Source organism: Falco rusticolus, chromosome Z (assembly GCF_015220075.1).
Source record: "Falco rusticolus isolate bFalRus1 chromosome Z, bFalRus1.pri, whole genome shotgun sequence".
In the NCBI taxonomy this organism is placed as follows: Eukaryota; Metazoa; Chordata; class Aves; order Falconiformes; family Falconidae; genus Falco; species Falco rusticolus.
This window is the reverse complement of record NC_051210.1, coordinates 61,527,419-61,544,202: the sequence shown is the minus strand read 5'-3', so window position 1 is coordinate 61,544,202 and position 16,784 is coordinate 61,527,419. Positions and strand designations below refer to the sequence as shown.

The 16,784-nt window shown below is 45.1% G+C and overlaps 1 protein-coding gene across 1 annotated transcript in view; it reads right to left on the bottom strand.

Annotated features, from left to right (window-relative positions):
- Window positions 1-12,368, bottom strand: part of ADAMTS6 (ADAM metallopeptidase with thrombospondin type 1 motif 6) — a 153,961-nt gene extending 141,593 nt beyond the window's left edge. The window contains exons 1-3 of the mRNA XM_037374274.1: window positions 11,827-12,368; window positions 6,332-6,721; window positions 5,190-5,554 (exon numbers count right to left, since the gene is read on the bottom strand). Of these exons, the coding sequence (XP_037230171.1) occupies window positions 5,190-5,554; window positions 6,332-6,428 (462 nt within the window). The 5' untranslated portion in view covers window positions 6,429-6,721; window positions 11,827-12,368. The remainder of the gene's footprint in view (window positions 1-5,189; window positions 5,555-6,331; window positions 6,722-11,826) is intronic.
- Window positions 12,369-16,784: the final 4,416 nt, after the last annotated feature.

The window sequence follows — 16,784 nt, the reverse complement described above, 5'->3', positions numbered from 1 at the left end:
TGTATGCAGTTAGTTGCTGCAGCCAGCCAAGTGACTTGAAAACACTGGAAAAGCCCTTGTCCTGCGTATGTCCTTCAAATAAGCCCAGCATGTGTACACCATTTTAAACTTAACATGCTAATTCTGCTTGCAAACAGAACTGTTCTTCCCATATTAAACTGATGCAAGTGGTCTTGTTGAATTGCAGTAACTGATTTTAAGAACCACTCTGAACTCTGTACATAAAAAGTACCTATGTCAGTGACAACCAACATTTATTCAGAGTTTAGAAAATCATGGCAGCTAAACACACTTCCATTGTATATGCATTCAGCAATGCCTGATTAACAAATAGTGGGAATTATGTTATTACGTCCAAACATTCTAAACCCCATTTTTGGCTTCTAATCTACTGTTTGAGCAAAACACAATTTTGGTTGCAGAAGTAAAATAATGTCCTTTTAAAGCATTGAAAGGAATTGGGGGGGGGGGAGGAAGGGTTAGGTTTGCTATTATATTTGAGCAGATTGTGATTTAAATTTCTGCTGCAAAGGAAAAAAAATATCACTAAGATATAAGAATGACCAGCAAACGTTTTGAAAAGATACCAGCAAAAGTTTTGACAAAATACAATGAATTTAAAAAACAAGCCAAATGCCCCAAGTAGGTTACTACAAGCAACATTCTCAAGATTATTATCTGAAACAGATTGTTTGAGGTCCTGTGTTATACAATCCCACTACAGACTGCCAGCTCCTGCTAACATATATAAGGTCTGGATCCAGCAGTTTGACATGCTCAGACAGATCTGTGAATCCACACGGAGTTCCCCTGAACTTATGAAAAGGAATCTTTTTCTGTCGGGTTTCTCCAGCTGAGGCCTTAACCTCCTTCAGATGGGGGATGTCCATCAGTTGCAGTAGCAAACTGAATTATCGAGGACAAGTGCATGCCTTTTCCACACAGTACTACTGTTGTACAATTTCTCCATGCCTTGAACCTTTCTAGACTTCATGCTTTACCCATTTTTAATTATGAAGTAGTAGTAATGGAAACTTCTGAAAATGTCAGTGTTGTTCCGTATGTCTACAGTTGGCTATACACTTCAGTGGGGTTTTATGGCTGAGGAAAAAGATTGCGTTAGCTTGCTGTGTTCTTAAAGATGAAAAAAATAGTGATCTGGCCTGAGACAGTACATCAGGCAATCTGAGATACCTTAAAACTAGGACAGGGACAGCTTACATATAATTTTCTGAATACTAAGTCTGTGCTGCAAACACATCTTAGTACCAAAGAGAGCTCACCAAAGACACTGATCTAGAACACTAAATAGTTTTTAATACAGTTTATGATCTTTAAAAATTATTTTATAAATTAGACATTATTTTATGTGCAATTAAAAAATACCATACTATATGCAATTTATAATCTATAAAAGAAGATGCATTCTTTATGGTAGAATCAGCTTTCAAACAAGCTAATTTAAGAAGAATATGAATAATTTATACATAAATCAGTTTAGGAATACATTAAACAAACATTAAGTCTTCCAGCAGCAAGAGTATTCCTCCTTTAACCAAGTAAGGTCATGCTTCTAGCCACAGCCTACTTCTTGTGCCTTCTTTATCACTTCTGTCTGGATGGAGACATCTATGCTACCCAGCACAAATGTCACTCAGTGCATGGAAACTTCAAATGCCATGGAAATACTTGGCCTTTTACATTAAAAATTTCCTTGGAACCACAGTAGCCTCAAAATGTGATTTAATGTCTCATTCACTTTCCTAATAATAATTACTTTCTACACACTTTTAAGTACTTCCCATCATTGGGCTTTTCAGATCAAAATGAGAAAATCTACCCTGGAAAATTCATTTGTTTGAGCACTCAGTTAAAAACTTTGACACCTGGCAGAGGACAGCGGTGGGTCAGAATGCAAGAAGTTCGGTTTCTGCTCGATACCACTACTATAAGCTCCAAAACTTTCCTTCTTTTAAGATTTGCTCCCTCAGAATTAGACATACTTCTTTCCCTTGAGGTGAAGTTCTCTCTTTGGCCAGCCTGCCATTGTTTCTTCTCTTCTTTCCTTCAGTATGACATACTCAGCTCAGGCAGTGCCTCAGCCTCGTTGCCTTGCTCCCGGCACCCAAAAGCCCCACCATGCTGCTCCTTGCAGGCTCTTTCATGGGCAGGCCAAACCTGCAATCCATCCACAAATATAACATTCACTAAAGTAAATAAGAGTCTGGAAGCCAGCCAGCCTGCCGGACAAGACCTTCAATTTCCTCACTGCTCACTGGATTATAGAGCTTTCCTCATAACTTCAGACAATTTATAGCATAATCAGGGCTCAGCAGACGGAAACTGCTGGAATGAAACTTTGGTAAGTAGCAGCCTGTAATTCTGGGGCACTTGGTAATAAGAAATACAGAGGGAGCGGCCAAAACAGGAAACAGTGACAGGGAAATGAACTGACTGCTCGTCACTTTTATTATAAGGAAACTGAGAGAAAACCCTCCTTGTACAAGTGTTCTTCCAAGTCATACAACTTTGGTTAATCAGATCGTGGACTTGCCTGACCACGCTGAATAAACAGATTAACTCAAAACATTCACTAAGGGGAAGAAATTTCCCAGATTTGGCAGAATGTGACAATTGGAATAAATGGAATGCTTAAATTTTGCCTGTGAGGAACTCACTGTTAAAGATGGTTACTTATTTTAAGAGTTAAAATGACTGGCTTTGAGACAGGTGTTAACCAAGGACTATGCAGAATGTGACTAGCAGTCTCTTACAGACCAACAACCTGACTAGAAAATATAAAAAAATATAAAAAGTACAATGTATTCTGAACTATCACTAATTCTAAAACAAGTGGTACTGTCTCCAATATTCACTGCCAATTGCTTTATTAAACATGTTCTAACCAGCAGCTGTATAATAAAATAATAATCAGTAGGAAGCATCATTTAAAAATAACTCGGTGATGGATTTATCTGACTGGAGTGTTAACTCCCACACTCTGGAAAGCCCTACCAACACTGGACGACAGAGGAGTTTCTGTATAGTAGAGGATGACACTGAGTTGAGCCCACTGCTGCACGCCTCTACAGCTTTTCTGCCTCTCTGAGAAAGAGCCTTTTGTCACCCCTGCTGCTGCTTCTAGAGCATGACAGGAGCTTCACATGCTTGTGATGAGCTCTTCTAGGAGATGCAGTGGACATTTGAAACTTGCAGTCCCAGGGAAGAGGCATGACCATGAAGTACTTGCAAGTGCCAGTTGCGGTGGGCCCAGAGATCGGATTATGGCTGCCTTAATACATGGGAAGAAATACGCAAGAGCTGACAACAACGAATAGCACTGAAGATGAATTAACTGGGAATTACTCCACACTGAAGTTAGCTTATAAACACTAAATTAACATACTGACACCTAGAATGCCCCAGCAAAACATCATGTCTGGAGGCAGAGGGAAAACACGCAACAATGGTAATGCTGAATGTCACCTTAGGGTATAAAGCACAGAAGCAAAAAGACATCTCTGCTTCACCATGATGCCTTTCTTGCCACTCAATTATTTGAAGAAATGAAATGTCATGAGGAGCAAGAGACAGGCAAAGCTCATAGGATGATACAGACTTTTTCCTGCTTCATACCACTCTTGTTTTCCAAACACGAAAATAAAACAAGAGTGAGCTAGGGCAAGAGCAGGCATTCTTGACTCACTCCCTGACCAAGGTCAGAGAGGAACTGAAATGGGAGCACCACAGCACTGACAGCAGGCTCCAACAGGGCCAACCAGTCTGTGCCTCAACTGGCAGAAACTCTGGACGTAGAGAAGCATACAGCCTCTTTTAAAGAAGCAAGTCCTGAAGGCAGGAATTTGGTCCATAGTATTTTTAGGTGAAAATAACTCAAAAGCAAGATTATTGAATATATTAGTTTAAGAGCTTAAATAACTGTGACAAAAAAGTTATTACACAGGAACTGCAAAACCAAAACAAAAATTGTACTAAATTCTGACCTATCCACTATAAGTGTGCATTAACCAAACTATGATACCACACTCAATGGAATCCCATTTTAACTACTTTTCTTTGAAAGTGTTTGCTTAGCCCTAGAAATCACCATTAAATTATTTTTCCTCAAGACTAGCCCAAAATGTTAACCTAGACTGTAAAAGAGATACCACAAAGCATCTGGGTGTAATGCAACATATCTGAAGCAGCTGGCTTTTGTTTGTAAATAACATCCCAAGATGCATTATTCAACAGCACATCCAATGATAAATAGGAATCAGTTTACCTATTTTCTTTAGCAATTAGAGCTGTTTATTCCTAAAAAGAAGATTGACCAGTGTTTACTATAGCTAAAACCAGAACGAATAACCATAATGTGTACAAATATTTTTTACTAGAGAAATTACTGACTCTTGATTTAGTATTTCCTTGTCATGCCCATCTATTCCAGTTACTGAGTAGTCTGGGGTTGGTTTTTTTGTTCGTTTTCTAATTTTTGTTAGGAATAACAAAAGCTTTTTCCCATGGAAGTACTTCTGTCATGTAATCATGAGAACAACAATAAAAGAAGAGATGAGCACAGAAGAGATAAGAATTTCTAATCCCACCTTTAAATGCAACTGTTCACAATTTGTAAACAAAATATTTCAAGGGAAAAGGTAAATAATTACTTCCTGGTACTTGCAAAGGAGCTAATTTCCTCTTCACTTTTTGAATTTACAGAAATGACAACTTCTACACCAAGCAATTCCTCTTCTTTGTTACTTCACTCAAAGTTTCTAAACCCAGATTCTCAAAGACGACAAGCAGGTGTTCAGTTCAATCAATGTCTCCCTGGAGAGATGCAGCATCCTAAAGAATCCACTGTTTCCTTCTCCCTGTGCTCTGTTTTATAACCTGTAAGGATCTCAGCACAGACCTAATCTTGCAGCCCTGGTGTAGACACTGTAAACACCAAAAATGTTGCCTGCTAAAGGGCTACTGAATTGGGTCTTAACAACTAAGTTTGAAAAAATGATTAATACTTTTCCCCAGGACACAGATCAGGTTTTAGGGGTTTTCTGCACCTTCCTGTCTGCTTGTTTCCCATAGGAACTCAAAAACCTGAAATATATGCCAGTTAAGTTCTTCTTCTGTAATATAAAAGAGACAGGCACGCTATTATACTACAACATGTAACGTATACTTACCAGACCATTGCAGTTGCTTAAGGCCACTTTAGTTGTACTGTGTTGGTCTTGCAAATATCCTGTGTAGTGACAGTGGTCTAAAAAATCGTGCTTCCACTGCGGTCCTCCTTTCCCCCAGTATTCTACTGTAAAATGTCTGGACACCAAATCTGTGTTGAGAGTCAGGTTTAAATGAAAGTGCTTGCCATAGGCAGAAAGTTTAAAAAATAATTTAGATGCTGCCAGTTCTTGGTCATAAGGGTCTGTGCTCCTCCTCCTTCTTGAGGGTTTAGCATTTTTCACAGTAAAGCTGAGGAAGGCTCCATTTTGATCAACCCTTATTGGGACTGTTAGTTGGTAGTGTTCAAGGTAAGACAGGAATTCCTCTTTGTAATCACAAGGTAAGACAATCCAGGGAGTGGGCATAGAAGAGAAGAAAATATAACAGGAAACAACAAGTAGTAGCATAAACATAAACCATACTTGGCAAATCTAATCACCTTCATAAGTAAAAGTAATTTTCAAGTAAATGCAAGATGCAGCACTTTACTAAATGAAATAAAACATCTTTTCTTTCTTTCTTGAGTCAAGAAAATGTGTTCAGTTTCCTATTGATTTGATATCACTGGAATTACAAGTTTTTAACTACGTATCTTTTCCTATTTATCTAAAATACGTAAATATTTGGGGCTGAATTCTAACCTAAGAAGGACACAGCCTTCCCAGGCATACCATTCAAAAACAAAAGCTATTACATCCACCTGCAAGGATAAAAATGGTAGTGATGAAAAGTATTATATTGTAAAAACACATAAACAGCTCTTCATTTCATTAAAAAGCTATAAATGTTAATGGATAGAAGCCAGAATAGATCCTTACTTCCTAGTCTAAAAACATGTGAATGTTGTTATGGCAAGTCTCTAAACTGTTACCAAGCACAACATTTTACTAGATTTAATAGCAGTTACAAGTAAGCAAAGAAAATAAAAACAAAAAATTTATTCAGATTTGCTGTATTTAAACTTCTATGACAATGAATCATGATGAAACTAAGAGCAGAGCCCACACGATCTCATTAATTATAAAACATGGTTTAGGAAATGTTACCCAAATGCAATGCAAAAATAGACGCTTCTTGTCAGCTACAGAGGTCAGATCCCTACCTTGAGAACTATACGAAAGCCTGTTGTCACTGTGAAATTCTGACGAAACCATGACTAGGCTCAAAATCCATGTCCACATCTTCCAAAAAACTTCCATAATTTAGAAAAACAGAAAGCAGGTTTTTTTATCCCCCTCCTTGGAGAGCTACCTGTGTGCTACAGAGTTAACTCCCCTCCAGAATTGCACCATAACAAGTATATTTATTTTATACTACTTCCAAATTAGCTATTGCATGTTCCACTTCTTGACAGGTGTTCTTTTCCAAGAACCTGTACTTTCTTCTATATCTGCAGTCATTTTCTCAATTCAAAATACGTATTTGTAAGATTCCTGAAGATGTCAGTAAGGCATTAGACTGGATAGTTACTGAACTTCCTCCATTTCTTTTCCTGAAAAAGAAAAGAAAGTGAGTCAAGGCAAATTATTTCTATTAAAAGAGATCTATACTGCAAAACAATAAGCCATCATAATGAATTATACAATGTAACATTTTGAAATCATATTAAACCATTACCACTTCCATGGTTCAAGGTCACAATCTTACAAAAACCATGAATTACCATTAACCTTGAACAGCAGAGCCATACAGCTTAAGAAGCACGTATCGACTTCATGCTAAACAGGCAGAAGGATTCATAAAATTAAGGTTTCTTGTTGCTCAAATACTGTGTTCAGACTTGCTCCAGCTATAATCAATGTTACGCACTCATTGATTTCTGTGGTGAATAACTAAACCCAATATACTGGTAGACAAAAGAAGAACCTGGGAAACAATCCAGAGTAGTTATCTGATCTTTCTGCAGCATATATTTTGTTATTACTTGGGCCTTGGTTCTGCTTACGCAGGCAGAACTCTCATTCACTTAAATGGGAAGGCTGCACGTTCGAGTACCAAAGAACAAATTCCGTATCTAAAGCTATTGATCACACACATTCTGATTTTTCAAATACTTGTGTCAAGAATGTCTTCATCTACAAAAATGTCATCAAACTACAATTTGATGTAGTAGAATATATTTTTATTCTATTTTGCAGGTCATCAGATTAAGCAAATAAGATGTTACTTCCCCCTAACACCCCACCCCACCCCTTTTTTTTATTATTATTTAAAACACTATTGCAGAAATACTAGAAAGCAGCTCTAGCTGTGGCTAGGGATTAAATGGAATATCTATGTAGTAAACTAACAGTCCAGTATCATAGGATACCAAACCGTGTGTTGTGTCAGCTGGTACTAATCAGTCCTTTTAAGCACTTACAGCACACCTGTGCACAGAGCAAATTCTGCTAAGGCACACAATGGAGAAAGAGAACACCTAAGATGGGGAAGACTGTTTAAAAACAAATTTCTAAAAGCACATATAGCCACTTACATGCACACCAGATAAACTTGCTTTTCTAAAATTCTGAGAGTGATTTACAACATTCATTCAGACAGGTTATACCCCTGCAGTCAGTGGACGATTTGCAAAGGTTAAAGAGTTGTAGCATATCATCTCAGGAAAGCTCAACATCATGCAAATCCTATTTACTAATAGCACAGTGAGTATTAGGAAACTTCTCAGCCAATTTCAAATACATTTAATTATTCCTTGTAAGTGAGGTTCATCTGATCATTCTAATACCTACTTTTCAAATATATTTCAAGACAGCACAAAGTATTTAATCAGGTTTGTAGAGGGAATAACATATTTTGCAAGCATAGCTTGGGCTTAGCTTCTGGGGAAGCATAAGGATTTAGTGATGCCATTCACATGTAGCAAGGCCTCAAAGCATATTATGAAAATCTCTGGTCTGGCCTTCCATGTAAAACCTTATTTCCTAGCTAACATTTAGTTACATCTTTTAGACTTCTACAAGTTTTCAAGAGACAACCAACCCCATACTCCTCAGCTACACCAGTTTACCAAATAACGTGCCTTATTCTTAAACTGAGAAAATCCTGTTTCAAACTCCTATCACTGAATCTTACTTTACCCCATCTGCTAATAAGCTGCTTTCTTCTCCTTGCATGACTAGTTATAATATGATACATGCACGTCTTGACACTTCCTGATAAGCAGCTCAACCTATTCTGTTTATCTCACTCTGTACTGTCCGGTTTCCAGACGTCCAAATATTTGTGCAGTTCTTTGCTGAACCCTTCCCAATTCATCAGCATCCATTTTCATGCACAGAGACCAGAACCGGACCACGTAGTCCAGTAATGGCTTGTTACTGCCATACAGAGAGGTAACATTGCCTCACAGCTTTTACTTAGTCAAAAAATTGAAACTGGGAGCTCACGTTCAGCCTCTCAGGATGATAATGTCACCCTAACATTAAGGCCTCCTGCAACTGTAGTACCTATGGACCTAGGTAACTCAAAATACTGGACGTAAACTATGTATCCTGTTATTTAGACACCAGTGGCCCACATGGTAGGCACTGGCCAACAGCATCCAAGAGTCATCCACGTCTAAGTGTCCCTGCAGGGGGCTGTGTGAAATGGGGTCCCTCATTCTAGCTTCACACAAGAAAAACCTCCTTTCCCATTAAGCTTGCTGAAATTTCCAGTAGAATCTTTAACCTCCTTTCCAAAAGTGTTATAGCCAGCTTGAGCACTGACACAAGCAGACCACAGATAACTATATTACTGCTCTGAATTAAGGAGCAGTAATGGATGTGAAGGATAACTGACGTGAAGGATAATGCACTCAGGTAACTCCAGACATAGCTCTTCCAGTATGAAACGTGGTAGGAACATCAAAGCATCCACTGCCTACACCCTTTTTTCTTTCCATTTTCCTTACAAGCTTATGTTCAGTATTTGACTTTTGGTTGTTGCCAAGATGACCCGTTCAGTCCACACAAAGCTTACACTAAGAAGCATTTCCTCTGCCTCACCGCTGAACTACACGTTCACCCACCTGTAAGGGCAGGTGTGGCTCCATGTCCTGAACATCTACTGAAAACCACAGCTTCTGCCAAACGGTAAATGCTCTAGCTCTGCCAAGCAGCAAAGACGGACAAGGTGTTTTTCAAAATCTAGAATACTGATGACAAAACAGCTCTATGGCACAGGCGTTTTTGTGGCGGCACTGATGGCAAAAGCGGCACTCCTGTCACCAGTGCCATAGGCTTCCTACCCACTGGAACTCAACAAGGAGGGAACAAAGGCCATAAAGGCATACTGGAAGACTTCGGGGCAGAAAGCATATTATGGGGAGCCGACTGACCAGACTGCTCAGACCAGTCACCTTGAGAGCCTCCATCCTCGCAGAGGCTCCCTGAGCAGCTAAAGCGTCCCATAAACTGAAGGCAGCTCAAGCCTCAGGACGGGCAAGCTGAAGAGAGGCTATCCCAAGGCCATCGCAACACGTGCCGCCTCCCCTGGGGACTGCCACCTCCCCCACCGCTCCCGGCATCTCCACACCAAGGGCGTCCACCACCGAACGGCCAGGCTCCAGCACGCTCGGTGGCGGCGGAGACGGCGACGCGGTCTCCCGGTAGCTGGCCAGGTGCCGAAACAACCTGACACCGCCGCGCCGGGTCACACGGCGCAGCCGGGGGTTACGCTGCGGGGCGGAACGGGGGGGTCGAGGGGCGCGACACGCGTCGAGCTCCGCGGCGGGCGGGAAACGGCCCCGCCGATTCCAACGGGCGGGGCGGCTGCTTCAGCACGCCCGCCCCGCCGGCGGCTCGGCCCCCGCGCGCGTGTGGAGCGGGGCACGGGCTCCCCCCGCCGCCGCGAGGTGCCCAGCGCCCTCCCCAGCCCGGGCGGGCGGCGGGGAGCGCCGCGCTGAGGCGCGGCCAGGGGCGGGCGGCCGCGCCGGCAGTACGAGTGGTTGCTAAGGAAATGGGGAGGGCGGGCGGGAGGGGACGGGGCGGGGGGCGGGCATCAATCACACAAATTCAATTACAGGTATCGGGGCTGGCCGTAAAAAGCGTTGCAGGGCTTCAAAAGCCGGGGATTAGACGCCCGCACCCAACCCCCACCCCCCCCCGGGAACTCCTCGGGGCAAACAGCGACGGGCAGACCGCGCCGGGAAGGGCTCGGTGAAAAGGAACGGGGGCCGCGGGGTGGCGGGGAGGGGGACACGTACAAAGGGAAAGGACGGATCCTTCCTTCCCAGGAATCAAGCAGAAACCGAGGCGTGAGGCACAGAACGGCTGCTGTGCGTGCCCCGAGGTACGGCGGGGCCAGCCGCCCCGCGGGGGGGGACACGGGGCTGCCGCTGCACGCACAGCCTTCCCCCGAGCCGCCTGCCCCACGGCGCCCCGCCGGCCCTGCCCGCGGGTCAGCTGTCACTGCGCTTCGCGGGGGGAGCCAGGAAGCAAACGCCCCCCCCCCAAAAAAAAAAAGTCAACAGACTACAAAAATGCATGGCTACAAACACAACCCAACACGTATACACATGCATATTATATACACACGTCTGCACGCACAAAAAAAAAAATTAAATACTAAAGCAAGCCGCAGTTCAGCAGACACGCATCACTCAAAATTCAGAAGGAAAAAGGAAGGGGGGGAAAAAAAACCCAACCCCAAACACACAACTCCCTGGAGAGGCTGAAGGGAAGAGTCTGGTTGCTGTGGTGGGGTTGATCCTAAAGTTAACTTTCAGCAGCCCATTTCCAGACAGCAGCGCTGAATCTATTTGGATAAAACGCGTGTGACCCAGACACTTGGCGTTTGGCCCAAACGCGTTGCACCGGCAGCCCAAATAAAAACAAGAGTCTGACTCTCCGTCTCTCTTCTCCGTTGAACAACAATGAAAGAAAACAGCGAAGACCAAATCTGCACACACATCGCCAGGGAGCGAGAGCCCACTTAACCTCCTCCCACCAAACAAAGTTCCTTTGAACCCCGGGCCGCTGCGGAGACAGACACACACCGATAAAGACGGCTCCGCGGGGTTAAGAGTCTGGCAAATCCCAAGCGGCTCGAAGTAAATCAAAACCACACGCTTCCATCTTCCTGACGAGCACGGCGAAAGCCCGACATCCCCGCCAGCATCGGGCTGCGGACGGCGGCCGCGCCGACCCTCCGAGCTCCGGCACAAAGTGTGCACTTGTCCGGCCGCGGCTGCGGACACGCCGGACACGGCACGGCCAGGCGCCGCGCTTCCCAGGCTGAGCAATCCAGAATCCCTGCGGGTTGTCCTTGGGGTCTGGGGGCTGCTTTGGCTTTCATCTGTTGTTTTGTTGTTGGTTTTTTGGTTTTGTTTCTGGTTTTACCCTCCCTCTACCAACGATTTAGTATTAAAATTATGAAAGATCTAAAGAAATTGCACCATTCGAGACCGTACTTCATATACCACTAGTCTTTTCGGCTGAAAACCCTCGCACCCCCTTCCCCCATCCTCAAAGGTTTCTCTCTGAAATCACTCCAAACCCACCTCGCCTAATGCAATATAAACCTCCCCCCGCTCCCCGAAGCCCTGCACGCACCATTATTCGGGACACAAGAAAAGCAAAAAGTTTTCATTGAATAGCGTGAAATCTTCCTTACCGTTCTCATCTTCAATTTCTGATATAAAGTAAGTTTCAAACAATAGAGATTGCACAGGACGCTTCTCGTATTCCTCTCTGCTTTTCCCTTCTGTGCAAAGCAACCATCAGGGTTATATTCTCCAACAGAATAAAATTCTCTAGCCTTCCTAAAAGGGTTTTTTAGAAAGCGGGCTGGCTTGGCAGGAGGAAGGATGCCATCAATTCACCCAACCTATCACCCTGCACATTTTGTCTTTCCAACAAAAAAAAAAGGGGGGGGAAGGAAGGAAGGAAAAGCAGGCTTATATTGGGGTGGGGGTGGATGCCCTCCTCTTGAGCAGCCTCCTCTGTGCAAAATACCATGTGAATATCATCTGAGTTGGGGGGGTAGAGGGGGGAGCGACAGACAGAGAGAAGGGGAGGAGAGGGGGGAGGGGGGAAGGGGGAAGGCAGGCAGAGCAGGAAGGACTCAAGAAAGTTTGGTTGAAGTAGCCCCAGACCTCCTCTCGCTGCCGGCCCCCGGCCAAGCCGAGCGCGGCGGCAGCAGGGAGCCTTGGCAGCCTCGCCCGGGGGACGGCGCGGGCCACGCTGACGTCAGCCTGCAGATGTGCCCCGGGCTGGCGGGGCGGCCGCGCATGCGCGCCGCGTCACGTGGCGGCGGGGGGGCAGGGGTACAGTCGGGGTAACGAGAAGGGGGGGGGGAGGCGGGGGAGGCCGCGCGCGCCTCGCGGCGGAAGGGGCGGAGGAGCGATGGGGTTAACGTCCCCACCGCAACCCTCGCCCGGTGCCGAGGGGTGAGGCGGGAGAGGCGCTGCCGGCGGGCAGCCCAGCCCGGCGGCAGGGAGGTGCCGGGACGGCTGTGCCGCCGCTGCCGCAGCCCCGGTGTGCGGGCGGGCGGGCGGCGCCGGGTAGGGATGCTGCCGGTGGGCGCTGGGCCCGGCAGCCCCTTCTCCCCCTCCCTTCGGCCGGGCCCGGCTCGCGTCCCATAACGGGCCTTGGTAAAAGGAAACTTGAAATCACGCCGTCCCGCTGAGGGGAGGCGGCGTCTGAGCCCGCGCAGCGAGCGGCGGCTGGGTGGCGGCCGCGGCCCGGCCCTCCGCGCAGCCCCCCGCCTGCCCCTCGGCTTGCGGCGGGGAGCCGGGCGGCCTGGGCAGGGGCGGGGGCGGGGGCCGCGGGGTCGCCCGCCGGCCGGGGCCGCGCCGCGCCATCGCCAGCTCCGTCTGGAGGCGGGAGGAAGGTGGCCATGGCAGAGGGCAGCGGCGGTCTGCGGGATCGCTTGTGTTCCGTGAAGCCAGCGGTGGCGGGCGGGGGGTGCTGGAATCCGAGCCTCGCTCTCCTAACCGCCAAGTTAATTTCCGATAGCCAAAAAAAGAGAAGAGGGGATGAAAAAAAAAAAAAAAGTTTCCTGAACCTAGGTTCCAAGATTTCGAGCTTTTGCTAACAGTATTTCCCAAATGGTGCGGGTACGTGCTTTTCTCCCGAGCCGGAGGCAGTAGCAGTAAGTGTAATTCTTCTGGTGAATCTGTAATAGCTGCCTGGTCCGTGAGGTGACTCGAGAGGCTGAGGAGTACAGCTACTCCGGGATTTCTCCGAGGAGCCAAGGAACAGGATCAGCCCGCATAGTAACCCTGGTGGTCCCTAAGGGCTGGTGGCTATGTGCCCGCGAGGTGGGGGGGGTGAGACCCGTGGCTGGCATTCGCCGTTGTCAATAAACGCTGCACGCTTGCCTGTGTGCAGCTTATTTGCAGAGACATTTACATTTTTTTTCTAATGCTAATAACGTGTCCTTATGTGGTTGGCAGGGGTGAATCCCACTGAAAGATCAGTAGTGGTTATGTTGAGTTTTTAGGAAAGGCAGCTTATCTGAGATGAGCACAAGAAGGAAAGATGACATGCCAAAAGTCTGTGTGCTTAGGAATAAGTTATCTGGTGGGTGGAGTAGGGCAGCAGGCAGATCTGAATGTGGGTCACAAGTCCCAGAAATTAAGTAAGATACAGGGCAGTGCCATCGTGGAATTAAAGTCTCCATGTAAGCATGTGACATTGCTTTTAACAGTAGCTCTAGCAAAATGAGCACAACCCCCTACAACAGTAGTCCTGTTGGTCATCGTTCATACAGAAACGTCGCACTACATACAATAAAGGCTTGCTTTTGGGATCCTTCTACAGCCATTGGGCAAATTTCATGTTACAGCGTTTCGCGAGCAGCTGAGCGGATCAGCGCGTTGAAAACCGGAGCTGTGAAATCGATGCTTCTTAGGAATACGGGCATTCGGAGGGAGAAACGCTTTACTCTGGAAGGGAGTCCTCAACCTGCTCCGTCCCGGTGAATTGCTCATACCGAGGGCGCCATCCTGCGTCCGCGAGCGGGGCGGGAGCGCGGGGGACACCCTGCCCCGCCACCCGCGGGCAGCCGGCGTGGCCCTCCCGTCCTCTGCCGCATCCTGTACGTGCGCGGGTATCTGCTGCTTTGGTGGGTATGTCTGCTTATTTAAAACGGGTATTTCTAATGTTGAGATGAGCGGGTTTTGTTAACAGTCCAAAGTTCCCGCTTCAGCAGCAAATTGTAAGATGGTCACATGGATAAACCACGCTCACCAAGCAAGTTCTGCGGCAGATGCAGCCAGGTGTACCTTGGCTGCATCACCCATCTCCATGAACAGGCATTGTGACAGGTTCTGCTCAACCTTTTCTGCAGACTCGGTATATATGGAGGACTGGGAGACTACCATTTTGAAAGGACAGATTTGTAAAGAGAGAGGTTTTTCCCCGTTCTGCATCAGGGCCAAAAATAACCTTTTGAACAGACACACGTATCACAGCTGATTGCCTCATGCTTATGGTATCCTCATGGGATTTGGGAGACCTGCCTTCAAATCAGATCCTGCCTGAATCAGACTTGGGAATGCTTACGTTGCTGTCTGACAGCTAGGCTGGCGACTATTTTGGTGTGGAAGACTGGCCTCTCCGTGGCTGGAGCTGCTCCGCTGTGTATAACTGATTAAATACTCATCAAGCTAAAAAGACAGACAGCTTATCACTGTCTGGTTAGGGCCCTCACATTAGTTCAATTCCCTGCTCTAAATCATGCAAAGCAAAGCAGAGATAGATGGGCTCTGCAAAACCCAGCTGCTTGCTCAGACCAGCAAGTTATTCAGCCCCTGTCCCAGCCAACTACATTTTCTTGCCTATACCAGCTGGTGTATATGTAACAGTCAAAACTGGTCTATTACCAGGAAAAGCTTTGACTTCTGTTAAAAAAAAGTCTGACCATCTGTGATTAGAATTTCTGACAGAATCCCCAATGCAGTTTGACTTACCTGTCTTGCTTTATTGCATAAAATCATTTTTCAGAGTGAACCACACCCAGATAAAAATGGTGAGCTTATCAGATTACTTTTATTTTTGTTTCATCATCCCAAATAATATCTATATACATTTTTTATGAACTGCAACCTTTTAGAAAAGAAACTTGCACAGAAAGTAGTATGCAGATTCTTAGCATAATTCTTTCTTTGCTGCAAATAGAAGTCTTTCTAGCTGGGATAGGAATAGGAATTCTACTGTGAATTCTAATAAAAATCATAAAGCATTTCGGCAACCCTGTCTCAGAGGCGCTGGACAAGATTACACATTTATCGAGTGCAGAGCATATTACTCCATGTCTTAACCAATTTGTTAGTCTTTGCTGACCATGGAAGTAGTTAGCTAAAGCACTCTTGACTTTACTTTAGGCCTTTGAACCCTTTAGTATGCCAGTCAACAACTGACTAAGATTGGCAAGCACACTTTTTTTGAGTAAATCTTTGTATTAAAACTTCAGTTTAGCATTGCTAGATGGTATTCAGAGGTATTTGCGGTTGATTCCAGGAATCTTAATTTTAACTGAAATATAGAAGAGGAAGCTACGAGTTTTTGGTGAACAGTGCATTTCTGTAAGATAAGATTCTTGTTTCCTGTACATTTGGATAGACATGCTTGGAATTATGTTTTTTCCCAAGATATATTTCACCTGGTCATTGAAGACCTAAGGATAATAACCTGTCATGTTTAGAAATATCACAGCAGTGTTTGGGGAGAGAATAATAGTAAAAAAAAATAAAATTATGTTATAAATAAACTTGCTAAAATACTTTGGTTGACCATATAGTTGAAAAAAATACTGTATCTTAACCTTGCATTTATATGTGCTACAGGTTTTCTGTACTTTATCTGTGCTTATAGGGAGAAAAGCTCTTGATGTGTGTGAGGGCTTCATTTTTAGTCCCCTGAACTGAAAGATTCTAGGGATGCTTGAAGGTAATGGTACTTTTGAGATCCAGTTCTTCCACTGATGTTTCCTTGTAAATAGCCTGAATTCAGATTGTTTACAAATCTCATCTCCCCCTTGCAGGAAGAGATCTAAAAACATCTCTAGAAATGACCCTGGGCCATGCCTTCAGCGTAATACCAACCACTTGCCATCAGAAGTAGAAACTATCGTGCCTGGCACATTGTATTTCAGAGAGAGAATGCATATCAAAGTGTACTTTCAGTTGGTAAATGCACCCCTTTTGAGTTGAGCTATCCTTGATGGCTCTTTAAAACAAAATTCACAGCCACACATTTGGATCCAAGTATGGCTTTGAGGCTACTTCTGCCCACTAATGGCTTCATTTAAATACAAAGAGCCTTACCAAAGGCAGGATGACAGACCATCCTTTCCTAGGGTGCTCCTGGAAAGCATCTCTGTGTGTTGTGCTGATTGTGGGGCTTAGCATCATCCAAGCCTTCTTGTTTCTGCAAGAACCTGTGAACCTGGCCAACCTGATTATTTTAGTAAAATATTTGGAAATAAAACTGGGAAACTTCATGTCAGTTTGGCATCCTTCATCATGTCCTGGCCAGTTTCCTCCCTGGTGGAACACAGATGCAGCAGGGCAGAGAGAAGACCACAGAGTATGTGGTGAGAGGAACACTCAGAGCTTGCTCAAAACT